This window comes from Dendrobates tinctorius, unplaced genomic scaffold (genome assembly GCF_039654945.1).
Source record: "Dendrobates tinctorius isolate UK_male_01 unplaced genomic scaffold, ASM3965494v1 ptg000070l, whole genome shotgun sequence".
In the NCBI taxonomy this organism is placed as follows: domain Eukaryota; kingdom Metazoa; phylum Chordata; class Amphibia; order Anura; family Dendrobatidae; genus Dendrobates; species Dendrobates tinctorius.
Genome location: NW_027361738.1, coordinates 58,460,001 through 58,472,940, shown reverse-complemented (window position 1 = coordinate 58,472,940; position 12,940 = coordinate 58,460,001). Strand labels below are relative to the sequence as shown.

The 12,940-nt window shown below is 43.7% G+C and overlaps 1 protein-coding gene across 6 annotated transcripts in view; it reads right to left on the bottom strand.

Annotated features, from left to right (window-relative positions):
- Positions 1-12,940, bottom strand: part of ARHGAP12 (Rho GTPase activating protein 12) — a 78,113-nt gene that overhangs the window by 28,686 nt on the left and 36,487 nt on the right. For 4 of the 6 annotated variants that reach the window (XM_073581689.1, XM_073581690.1, XM_073581691.1 and 1 more), the window contains exon 3: positions 5,391-5,648. The exons of the other annotated variants lie outside the window; for them this stretch is intronic. In XM_073581689.1, the coding sequence (XP_073437790.1) occupies positions 5,391-5,648 (258 nt within the window). The remainder of the gene's footprint in view (positions 1-5,390; positions 5,649-12,940) is intronic. 6 annotated transcript variants of the gene reach the window in all.

Here is a 12,940-nt window from a genome sequence, read left to right as displayed (position 1 = left end):
AGACATCGGATCATAGATATAATTTTTTATAACTTCATGTTCACAGATTGCTTAGTGAGGTTGATACTATTGACTTAATACCATTAGTAACTGCTGTTTAAACTTTTTTTTTCAGAAATCTAAATAAGTAACGTTGTAATATATCTTTTTACAGAAATCTACTTTTTTTCTCTTCCTGAACTGATCAATAATACTCAATTCACATGTAAAAAAACGGTCTTCAGTAAAACACAGATTTTACCACAAGTGAGATAGAAGATGACAGCTGGTGCTCATGAAGTTCTATGGAGAACTGTAACGGCGGTTTCAGGAAAACTTGCAGCAGAACGTCTGTCTCCGCCTCTAGCTCCTCCCCCCACAGAATTTTAAAAACACCAACTGTCATCTCCTATCTAAGTAATTGGAAAAATCTGTCTTCCCTGACTACAGATTTCCTGGATTTTACATAAGAATTGAGTGTAAAAGCTGCAGATCTCTCTGATAAGATAGATTACAAAATTGCTTATTTTCATTTCTACTATTAATTTATGAAATGAAAAATGAAACAGTTAATCTTTAAAATGTGTTAAAAGGAAAAAACAAGCAGCTTCCTTACAGTGAGAAGATCAGATCATAAATTCAGATGCTGTGAAGGCATAGTAACGTTTAATCTGTCACATATAGGATCGGAGCAGATTAAACAAGCACCAGAATGAAATGGACAGGCCACAGTCAGATAAAGCACAATACCGCGCGGCTGACACCCATGGAGATTTTAAATTATTCCCTGTCGCTGCGAGTGGGTTTGGAGATAGGCAGACAATCATTTGAGAAACATCTTCCATGGATTTTATTTTTTTAAACACTGAATGACAAATTTGCATTACTGAAGCTGATAACAAAATGGGTAGAGGTAAGAAGGAGTGGGAGATGTGGTGGCATGACAAAACAGGCAACAATAAAATGGGTAGGGGCATGGACAACAGCAGATAATAAAATGGATGAAGGCATTGACAACAGCCAACAATAAAATGGGTAGGGGCATCGACAAGAGCCTATAATAAAATGGGTAGGGGCATCGACAAGAGCCTATAATAAAATGGGTAGGGGCATCGACAAGAGCCTATAATAAAATGGGTAGGGGCATCGACAAGAGCCTATAATAAAATGGGTATAGGTGTGAAAGACTGGAAGAAGTAAAGGTATAAACAGCCAACAATAACATGGATAGGGGCATGGACAAAAGCCAATAATAAAATGGGTAGGGGCATGGACAACAGCCAACAATAAAATGGGTAGGGGCATGGACAACAGCCAACAATAAAATGGGTAGGGGCATGGACAACAGCCAACAATAAAATGGGTAGGGGCATGGATAAAGAGGCAATAATAAAATGGGTAAGGGCATGGACAACAGCCAACAATAAAATGGGTAGGGGCATGGATAAAGAGGCAATAATAAAATGGGTAGGGGCATGGACAACAGGCAACAATAAAATCGGAAGGGGCATGGACAACGTCTGATAATAAAATGGGTAGAGGCATGGACAAGAGGCAATAATAAAAATGAGTTTAGATGTGAAAGACTGGAAGAAGTAGAGGTATAAACAGCCAACAATAACATGGATAGGGGCATGAACAACAGTGAGGGAAAAAGCAGGCCTCTCTGACTGATGCTACACTAGGCCTCTAAGTGCCTTTGCCACTTTTCTATTTCTAACAAAGAAAGGAGAGTGAGTTTATGATCAAATGGTAAAATTGAGAAAAAAAGATTTGCAGGTCCCTGGTCCAGCAGACACGTCTATGATCCGTGGCTGCTGAACCAAAGCTCTGCGACCCTCCTCCATCCCTGTAGCCTCTTCTGATTAGGCCTGTTTCACACTTCCGTTTTTTCAAATCCGTCAAAATCCGTTGGTTTCCGTAAAAAAACGGATCCGCCATTTTTTTGCAGGATCCGTTTTTTTTGTCCCATAGACTTCCATTAGTGGTTACCGCGGATCCGTCAAAAAAACGGATCCGTTTTTTTAAAACGGATCCGTTTGCATCAGTTTCCGTCAAAAAAACGGAAACGGATCCGTTTGGCGGACACAAAAACGGAAGTGTGAAACAGGCCTTAGAGTGCCCAGCACGATGACTTGGCCGCGTCATGTCAAAGACGTCGTGCAGGGCCTTTTAATCAGAAGAGGTGCCAGTAATGGGTCATCTTTGCTCTTCACTGATTCACAAGCCGACTAAGTCTGCGTTCAAAACATTTTTCGGTAGGAAATGTTACCGACGTATGGTAAATGGAGGCTGTGACAGAGGCCTTAGAGTCCCATCTGCCAAGTATAGGCTAAAACAGTGTCTGTTTAACAGATTTCATGAGAAGCTATTCCTTTTACGGATGATGGAAACCAAGCAGCCGAGCGTCACCTATAGGTATGTAGAGTATTAGAAGGACTACACAAGGAACACTGAAAAATGCCAGACGACTGAAGCCCTATGAACAAGCTCTGAAAATACCTTAAGAGCTCTCCCAGGGTATAAGGCGATTTACTGGATTTACTGAAGTCATCAATATGTATCGTACAGTGGCATATAAAAGTCTGGGCACCCCTGGTCAAAATGACTGTTACTGTGAATCGATAAACAAGTTGATGAAATGATCTCTAAAAGGGATAAAAAGTTAACGATGACATTTCTTTTGTATATAAGGCAAACAAATATATATAGTCATTTTTTACATTTTAAAAATTACAAAAAGGAAAATGGGACGATGCGAAATTTTCAACACCCTTGGAGATTTGTGTTCAGATAACTTTGACCAAGGTTTCAGACTTTAACTTATTTTTCAGACTTTAAGACGCACCCCAAATCTTCAGAGGGAAAATGGGGACAAAATTAATGCGTCAAATGGGGGTCAGTCTTACAGTCCTGAATTCAGCTTACCCTGGCGGGGGGGGGGGAATCAGCAGCGCTGGTGGAATGGAGTCACAGGGGGTGTTTGGTGGTCTGGCGATAAAATGACCCAGACTGGTTCGGCAGTGCACGGTGGTGCGGGGGCTCCGCTGACATTCTGTGAAAGCCCGTAGCCCCCGCAGATCCATTGCTGCGGTGGTCTCCGAGAAATCCCATGGCTGGTGCTGCAGGTTTGGCATTGTGGTGCGGGGGCGCCGGGACGAGATCTCGTTGCAGAGATCTCAATCTGAGCATGTGCCACCTCCAGCGGCCATTTTCCTGGAGACCAAAGCATCGAGGCAATAGAAGGGCGGGGGCTCCGAGCTTTCACAAAATGTCAGCGTAGCCCCGCACCACCGTGCCGCGCCGGGATGGGAGTGAAATCGCCCAGCAGCATCGGACCACTGGAAGAATCGCCTGACTCCTGCTGCCACCTCGCTAATTGTAAACAAGGTATATTCCGATTATAAGACGCACCCCCGCTTTCCCCAAAAAAAATTTTGTAAAAAAAGAAAAGAGTCTTGTTGTCCGAAAAATATGGTAGCCTGTTTGGGTAATGGCTTGTACACCATCACCGTTAGGAAAGGTCAGGTAATGCAAATTTCCCAACTTTATAAAAACCCATCCACCTCTACGGGTATGTGCAGGCGATCATTAAACGCTGCGGTTTGGATGTTGCATACTTGTGCATTGTCCAACTCACAGCGACCAGCTGTTACAGCATAGTGGATGGGTTTTCAAGAAATCCCATGCCCACTATGCGTCCAGAAACGCCCTCGGAGTTGGCCATGCAGCGCATCTCTCCATACGATCTACTGGACGTGGTGAATCCACACGGTTTAGTGAACAAATGCGGATTCACCTGTGTTCAATAAATGGCAGCGCACGTGCGCTGCATCTAAAGCTCTGCCAGTTCCGAATTGTCGGCATATACCCTTAAAAACAGCAGCCATGGATTCTTCTAAGCAGCTACCTAGCACTCAAAGTGAAAATTGTGGAGACCCACAAAGCAGGAGGAGCCTATAAGAAGAAAGAAGTGTTTTCAAGTTGCCCTTTCCTCAGTTCAAAATGTAATTAAGAAATGACAGTTAACAACAACAGTGCAGGTCAAGATAAGGTCTGGACGACCAAGAAAAATTTCTGTGAGAGCAGCTCATAGGATTGCTAGAGAGGCAAATCAGAACTCCCGCTTGACTGCAAAAGACTTTCAGAAAGATTTAACAGACTGGAGTTGTGGTACATTGTTCTACTGTTCAGAGACACATGCACAAATATGGCCCACATGGAAGAGTCATCAGAAGAAAACCTCTCCTGTGTCCTCAACATAAAATTGAGAGCCAGAAGTATGCAAAGGAACATCTCTAAACAAGCCTAATGCATTTTGGAAACAAGTCCTGTGGACCGATGAGGTGAAAATAGAACTATTTGGCCACAATTATCAAAGGTATATGTGGAGAAAAAAGGGCACAGAATTTCAGGAAAAGAACATCTCGCCAACCATTAGGCATGGAAGTGGATCATTATTTGGGGTTGAGTTGCAGCCAATGACACCGGTAACATTTTGCAGGTAAAGGGGAAGAATAGATTCAATGAAATTTCACCCAATTCTTGTTGCAAACACAACGCCACCTGTAAAAAAAGCTGACGTTGAAAAAAGGATGGCTTCTACAGATGGACAATGATCCATATACACACACGTCAAAATCCACCATAGACGACCTCAAAAGGTGCAAGCTGAAGGCTTTACGATGGCCCGCACAGTCCCCTGAGCTGAGCATCATTGAAGATCTATGGCTAGACTTCAAAATATCAGTGCATGCAAGACGACTCACAGAACTGGAAGAATTTTCCATGGAAGAATGGATGAAAATCCCTAAACAAGAATGGAAAGACTTGTCTGGCTACAAAAAGCGTTTACAAATTGTGATACTTGGAAAAAGAAAAAAAAAAAGGGGGGTGCTACTACATACTAATCATGCAGGCTGCCCAAACTTTTGAATTGGCTCATTTTCCTTTTTGTAATTTTTAAAAAGATGAAAGCACTTTTTTTTTTATTTTTTTTTTACATAAAATATAAAGGAAATGTGTCGTCTTTAGCTTTCGTCTTTTTAGAGATCATTTCATCTTCAACTTGCTTAACTGTTCACAACAGTAATTTTGACCAGGGGTGCCTAAACTTTTAAATGGCACTGTATTTGAGGAGGGAAGTCTGTCCCCTGACCTCCCCACGAGCAGCAGTTTACAACCCTGTATACCGCATAGTGGCGGTTCTCCGGTACTGCAGTTCAGCTACTACTGATGTAAGCATCCGGCCGACAGCTAAGGAGAAAGAGCTGTGATTGTGCATTACTACCGTAAAGGTTTTCTCTCATCCTACCTAAGCATATAGGGTCTGATTTATCAAAATGGAGACTGTCTGTTGCCTATTCCAACCAATCAGAGCTCGGTTTTCACGCTGCTTTTCGACTACCTACCTCGTGATCTGCCTGAGACAAGGACTCTCCCCTACTCGCGTCCTTGGTGCAGCGCGGCGGCTTCCATGTTCGCTCCTGTGTCGCCTTATTATAGTAATAGAAGCGTCCAGTGTTATCTTTGTGCGTTTCCCACTCCCCTGTGATTTGCACGGGGGCTGCATTGGGCTGTGGGGGGAGATTGGACTGAGAAATCTTCAACTCTTGCAGATTTGCATACACGGGAGAATCGGGTCTTGGAGTGGCAGGAGAGACAGAGAACTGAAGAGAACAGACACCAGAGAGAAAACAGATTACTAGAGAAGAGACACCCCAGCACCACCAGCACCTCAGTCCCATTACATTTCCCACACAGCTGCCATATTGCTGGGCTGCAAACACTAGCAGAGGAAAGCAATAGACCTTCTATAACGGAGGTATGTATATGCCTTGCATTAAAGGAGTGTCAGCACAAAATGACTGTTCAAACCAAGCACAGGTGCTCGATGCACCCTCAGTGTGGCCAAGCCGAGTAGGTAGGAGGAAGCACTGGACTATCTCCATCAACTTGACAGGAGGTCAGAGACCTATGTAGGTGGGAAAGTGAACTGGACTGTTTGGAGCATCTGTGCTTTGTTTGCACAGTCATGTTGTGCCGATTGACTATTTAAAAGGATAGCTCTACTCAAAGCCTGAGATCTGGCAGCACAATCTTTAGATTCCCCCTGTAGGAAGCAGATATTTACGATGATGCATGGTGCGCCTTGCAGTAAAATTCTGGATGTCCTTCTGATAGGAACGCTGGGGTACGAGACTATTAAAGTTGTGGCCGTGCAGGGCTGAAAAGAGTGTGTGCTGCGTCACCGACAAAACAGAAGGGATGCAGCATCATAAAGGAGCAACAGATTGAGGGTGTTGTCTATTAGAAAAAAAATGACAAGCTCCCCCCCTCAAAAAAAAAAAAAAAAAAAAGCACCACTTTAGGCTACAGGTTGTGTCCGGTATTGCAGAAACTCGATGGTCAAAAGGGATGAACTGTAATAATAGACAAAAACCCATCGGCAATTTTTATGCTGGTTCTGTGCACCATCCCTTTAACTATCTGAATTTCGTGGTTTTGAGTAGAGCTAGGCTTTGTCACTACAGCAAAGAACAAGAGTAAAACACTTCTGCTCTGCAACGTTGTTGGGTCTGAACATATCTTGGTGGTTTTGGCTGGCTCACTCTCGGCTGGATAGATGGCCCTAGATGGATAACTGTGTGTTAGTGATGAGCGAGAGTGCTCGGATAAGGTGTTATCTCAGCATGCTCGGGTGCTATTAGAGTGTCTCTGGCATGCTCTAATACTATGTTCTAGTCCTCGCGGCTGCACGTCTCGCTGCTGTTCGACAGCCTCAACACATGCAGGGATTTGTTAGGCAATCCCTGAATGTGTTGCGACTGTCCAACAACCGCGAGACGTGCAGCCGCGAGGACTAGAACATAATATTAGAGCATGCTGAAGACATGCTAACACCTTGACCAAGCACGATCACTACTGCTTTTCTGAAATATTTGGGGCTCAAAAAGTTTCATATAAAGCTGAGAGGCAGTGCCATAAACCGAGCAATGCAGAAGTGTTATACCATGGGATGTAGGACATCAGAGAGAGAGAAGCAGAAAAGCGCCCCGCGGTGACAGGGCAGAGCTCTATGCCCGCCCCGCGGTGACAGGGCAGAGCTCTATGCCCGCCCCGCGGTGACAGGGCAGAGCTCTATGCCCGCCCCGCGGTGACAGGGAAGAGCTCTATGCCCGCCCCGCGGTGACAGGGAAGAGCTCTATGCCCGCCCCGCGGTGACAGGGCAGAGCTCTATGCCCCTACACCATTAGCCATCGCACCTGCTGACTACAAGTGCCAGATTCACTTCACTTTCCTTCATTGTTTGGTGCCACATGACATTGTATAATGGAGCGCAGGGCGCTGTGGTACCGAATACAATAACCACTCATCTCTGAAGATGTCTACGCTCAAGCAAAATGGCAGCTTCTTCTGGCTCACTCCATCGCTTCCATTTTTTCCCCCACATTGAAAATTACTAAATTGTTCACATTTCTAAGGGTTTCCCACTACTACAATATGTAGATATTAATATCATATCAGTGGGAGTCCAACACCCGTCACACCCACCATAATAAGCGCTAAACTTTAGCACCCAGCAGCGGCCACTACACGGCGTGTCGGAGCCAAACACTGCTGAGTCTGGTAACTGAGACAGTGGGGGTGTCTGTCCCCATGGATCCGATATTAAAACAGATTAATAATATTATAGAAGAGGAAACACACTTTAAATTATTTTTGGAGAAGAAACAAATGGAAGCAATAGATGAATCCCAGAGAATCGTATTCATGGATCGATTATTCCCAAATCATGGAGATCATTCATGTAAAGGAAAAATTAGAGAGGCCGCAAATAGCAACCGATCATCTGCCCCAATCAGAGAGTACAATAATTAACACATGCACCTGTATTCAGCACTGTAGATATCAATTACCACAGATCAAGGAGCGAGAAAGAGATAATATATATAAATATATATATATTCACGTTACAAAAATGTATGTTTAAATCTATATTTAGTTAGATATATATGTGTATTATATATATTATATATAGATTTTAATATACATATTAGTTACCGTACTTTATTTAGGAACAAGTGTACATTTTGAAACAAATGTTTTGCACAAGAAAATACAGATCCTTGAAGGGGTTGTCCACTTTGCCAATTCCTTAAAGATTCAGGAAAAGGAATAAAATTAAACACTAGGGATACGTCACCAATGTCTCGCCACTGTCAACGCTTCCCAATAGGAGGGTCATCTCGGCCAAGTCAATACTGAGGCTGACTCTTCCCTGCCAGTGATTGGCTGTAGTGATCACATGACCCTATGCTAGGTCATCACCTCTACAGGAAGTAGAGATCAGCCAGAAAGGTGAGTACGGATTCTTCTATTTTTTATCACCATGTCATCGTGGATAACCCCTTTTCATATTTCTAGGAACTCAGGAAACCGAAATAAAGGTGTTGTGGGTTGCTCCGCACGCCTTGGAGAGGAGGCAATACATAAATCATCTATACGCAGTATATCTGAGAAATGTATGAATGTCGGGTCCACGCTCCACCACACCTATTTAATAAATTGCCCTAAAGCATCCTACATACATAATCCAAGGGTTCTATCTATGGCTATGAAACCTCTGACAATAAATGGGAGCCATGGACCGGTGTAGTGGTTTCCATAACTTCCTATCTCTGTAGTGGTCCCATGTCAGCTACACATTGCTCAGAACAGAAAATATGGTAATATGTTTATCTTTTGAGTGGAGGGTAACTTTTTTTTTTTTTTTTTTTTTTTTTATTTTATGACTTGTACATCTGAATTCCTACCTCTTCCATGAACGTTATAAAAAAAACCCAAAAAAACAAAGGGGCAGAACGCTCAGCCAAGTACTGGTATCCTCCTTTCCAGTGACCGTGACCCGGCCTCCGAGCATTAAGACTTTAAAGTGTCATGGCCATTTTACAAGTATGTGGGCGATAACTCCAAATATTTCCAGAATATCAAACATTTTCTATGATAACATGAAACAGAAGTTCCTATGAAGTGAAAATTACCATAAACCTAACCGTAATTGGGGAGCGTACCACATCATGGCCCAGATGCCATACTCAAAGACAGTATATATAACACATGAGAAACAAATACATGTGCACAAAAGCACACGATAGTCATCCTTGGAAACACGCAAGTTTATTTCCACTCCTGGCATTCAAACCTGCAAATAAGGCCGAGTTCACACGTTCAGTATTTTCCATCAGTATTTGTAAGCCAAAACCAGGAGTGGGTGATAAATACAGAAGTGGTGACGGGTTTCTATTATACTTTTCCTCTGTTCCACTCCTGGTTGTGGTTTACAAATACTGATGTGAAATACTGAATGTGTGAACATGGCCCAAACAATGGAGGAAAATGCACAAAGTAGTAGTAAGTGCAGGACAGAAGATATTTAGCAGATGATTGAGCAGTGAAGACCTCCGCATCATAGATTCATATAGATCTCATGTCCAGCCTATATTACTGAAAGAAATGTTCCCACAATAGAAAAATCAATATGAAACATGGATCTGTTGTAAACTATTCCTCAAATATGGGAGAAATGAAGATTGCAGACTGAAACTTGAGTGGGATACCTTTATAGGTAAATAAAAAAAAAATTGCATTAACATATTGAAAATTTCATTAGAAAGCGTCCACAGTCCCTTACATGGGTTTTCCAGTTTCGAAAAACCCCTGTCCCCTAGCAGCAATTTTTTTTTTTTCTACTATCCAGGTCCAGCGCCAAGTCTCCTCCACTGCTGCCGGCGACATTGGTTATTATCAGCGGCGCTGCAGCCGATAAATGAGCTCAAAGATCCGTGACGTTAACTCGGGCAGAGCCGCTGAGCTCGGTAAGTGGCTGCAGCGCTGTCATCAGGATGTTGGTGGAGATTGAGGGCTGGACCTGGGTAGGGTGAGGAAAGCAAGAAAAAAGTGATGGGTAAAGGGGTTTTCAGAAAACTCACTCAAAGGATAAATCTGTGAGTCCGATACTGCCGGCACAGATAAGGAATTATAACATCCATTTATCCAATTTCTACATTTCCAGGAGGGATAACAGGATTTGCAAAGGAAAAAATGCTCCAGGATAGTTTTGTCAAGATTTACTAAGAGATACAAAAAAAAAAAATAAACCCAAGTGGAATGAGGAGAGACGAGCACATTCCTTTCTGCAATATAGATACAATATCACCACAATCTGACCCAAGAACGCTGCGGAGGCAGAAACCGGAGTCTTTCCTGAAATGCCCAGATCACCTATGAAGCCTGTATTATTCGCCTCCCCTGTGCCCCCCATGGAACATCTCAGAGACCCTTCATTAGAGAGTCAGCGGTCAGGACTTCTTGGAAAGCTGCTCTCCGGCCGACAATGGAGAACAGATGTTGGCAGCCTCGCTTTCCAGTATTACATTCTTGTTCTGCAGATAAGAACTTTGAGGGAGGCGGCAGACAATAAAAAAGGAAACTACGAAAAGGGGCCCATTAAAATACTGTACCCAGCTCACCAATGTAAAAATGACCAAAGAAAGTACAGAGGATCACACAACACATAATAATACATAAAAATAAATAAATACTAGAAATACAATTGTGCAGTCGCCTACAGAACAGATCCTGGCAACTAGAGCCCAGCCGGTCCTGTGCGCTTCACCCTCCTTTCTCCAGCTGTCTCTGCCGGCCCTGGAAGCACGGAGTATCTGCCAAAAGCCACAGACTGCCCCCAGACCCTGCAATTATCATTAGAGAATGGGTGGCTTCCCGGGGGGCAGCGTGCTGAGCCCCCTAACCCTGGCTCAGAGCTCAGAGGGCTATGCACTTCACACTTCAGCCGTTTTAACTAAATGTTGCTTACACCGAAACCGAGAGTGGAAGAAACCGCTATGGGGGGAAATGGTGTATCGGACCCCCTTATACACCATGGCTAGCCGTCAGCTTCCTCTCCCGATTCCTCCATACACAGAATTGCTCGCTCCGTTCTGGTAGACTATTTCACAAGGAACAAAACGAGCAGCAGTCAGAAATGTGACATGTCGGATTTTCACATCGGCCCCCCATACACATTAGACTGCCAGCTGAGCCCACAGATGTCAGTGGGTTTGGCCGACGTTAGTCTAATTTCTATGGGGGCCTTAAGGGTATGTTCACACCGTTACGTTACTTTGGGGCAAAATCTTTGCCAAAATCCATCTAAAATGACTACTTCCAACAATCTTCCCATTCATTCATCACGCTATTTTCTGCACTTTTCTTTAATGCATGTTAGAAAGAGCCACATGTAAGCTTATAGGCGCAGTTTTGTTACATTTTTGGCATGGTTTTTGCAGAACTAATGCTTAAAAAAAAAAAACAAAAAAAAAAAAAACTTTGTTCTTCTAAAACCTCCCTAAAATCTGCATGTTTTAGAAGCGGTTTTTAGACGCCGAATTTTCAAAAAGATAAATCACAAAAACTCCATGTGAACATATCCCAACACCGAAATCAGTGGTTACAAATGGTAATATTTTCCATGGCAAAGCCTGGTTCCGAGAAGGGTCTTGGAGAATGGATTTCCTCAATACTGTCCATATACCCTGGTAGGAAATATGGACAGGAACGCTCTACGATATTCTTCTCGGTTCCCCTTAAAGACAGTGTCAACCTGTGTTATATTCTAATGACCTGTAAAGAGTCAGATAGGCTGAAGAAGCTTCTATGAAAAGTCTTTCTGGCCAGTCCTCTGCCCGACTTGATTGATGTCGCATATGCTGAGGATGTCCTCACTGAGCATGCGCGGTGCACTTCTGTAGCTGCGGCCGTACACCTCCTTTCTGGCTGCATGCGCCAGATACATCTGGATGTGACGTGTGATGACACATCGGTCCTGACAGATGTTAATCAAGAAAGGAACAAGACTGGCTAGCGTTACTCTTCATATTAAAGGCTCCAAGTCCCAGGTCAACAGAATATATCTAGCACCATTTTCAATGCAAACCTGCAATGGCTGGATAATGCTGTGTACACTGTCTGTAAGCTGCCAATCAATGGTGGGGGGGTTACAGAGATTATCTGGACTGCCTGGCACCTAGTCTTCTAAGGCTGTGCGCACACGCAGCGGAATCTGCTGCGGATCCTACAGTACCATTATTCCCTATGGGAATTAAAAACCGCTGTGCAGACGCTGCAGAATTTTCCACGCGGATTTTGCTGCGGTTTCAAATCCGCAGAAAGAATTGCATGTCAATTCTTTCCGCGGATTCCACAACGGTTTACCATCTCCTCCATTATGGAGATGATAAACCGCAGGCTAATCCGCAGATAAACCGCAGATCTTTTGACCTGCGGATTTTGCAAAATCCGCGCGGATGAATCCGCAGCGTGTGCACACAGCCTAAGGATAATCTTCTGCTGATAAAACACTGATTGTATTGAAACTGCGGCAAGCTACTTAGAAAGGGATACATCCCTGGAATCAGGGTCTCTGTCCCTACATTATGCTGCTCTCAGATTAAACCTTCCGACAGATTCCCTTTAACCGTCACTTTGCTAATGTTGCGCCACGATCGCTAATCACAATGCAGCTTTAGACAGCAATTATTAGATTTTAGTAAACTTGGCGATAAACCGGCAGCTCTGGACGAAAACTCTGCGCCGAGCTGCAGCACATGAGGAATGTTTTCAGAATATTAAGCAACTGGACCGTGTTTGCCGGGACGAACAACATAAATCCACTTTGCTCATTATTACAGCCGAGGTGGCAGGAAGAAGAGACTTCTAGTTTTGTGCTGAGGAAGCAGCAGAAGTGACCTGGAATTCTGCCATTAATTATAACAAACATGTCCGCTCCTCCCACAGGATTCAGGCATAATTTCAGGATCAGCATTTAGTAGACCAGGGCAAGAACCAGCAGATTGCTTGGCACGTCTTCGCTGTGATCCTCTGCACACTCAGAGGTTTT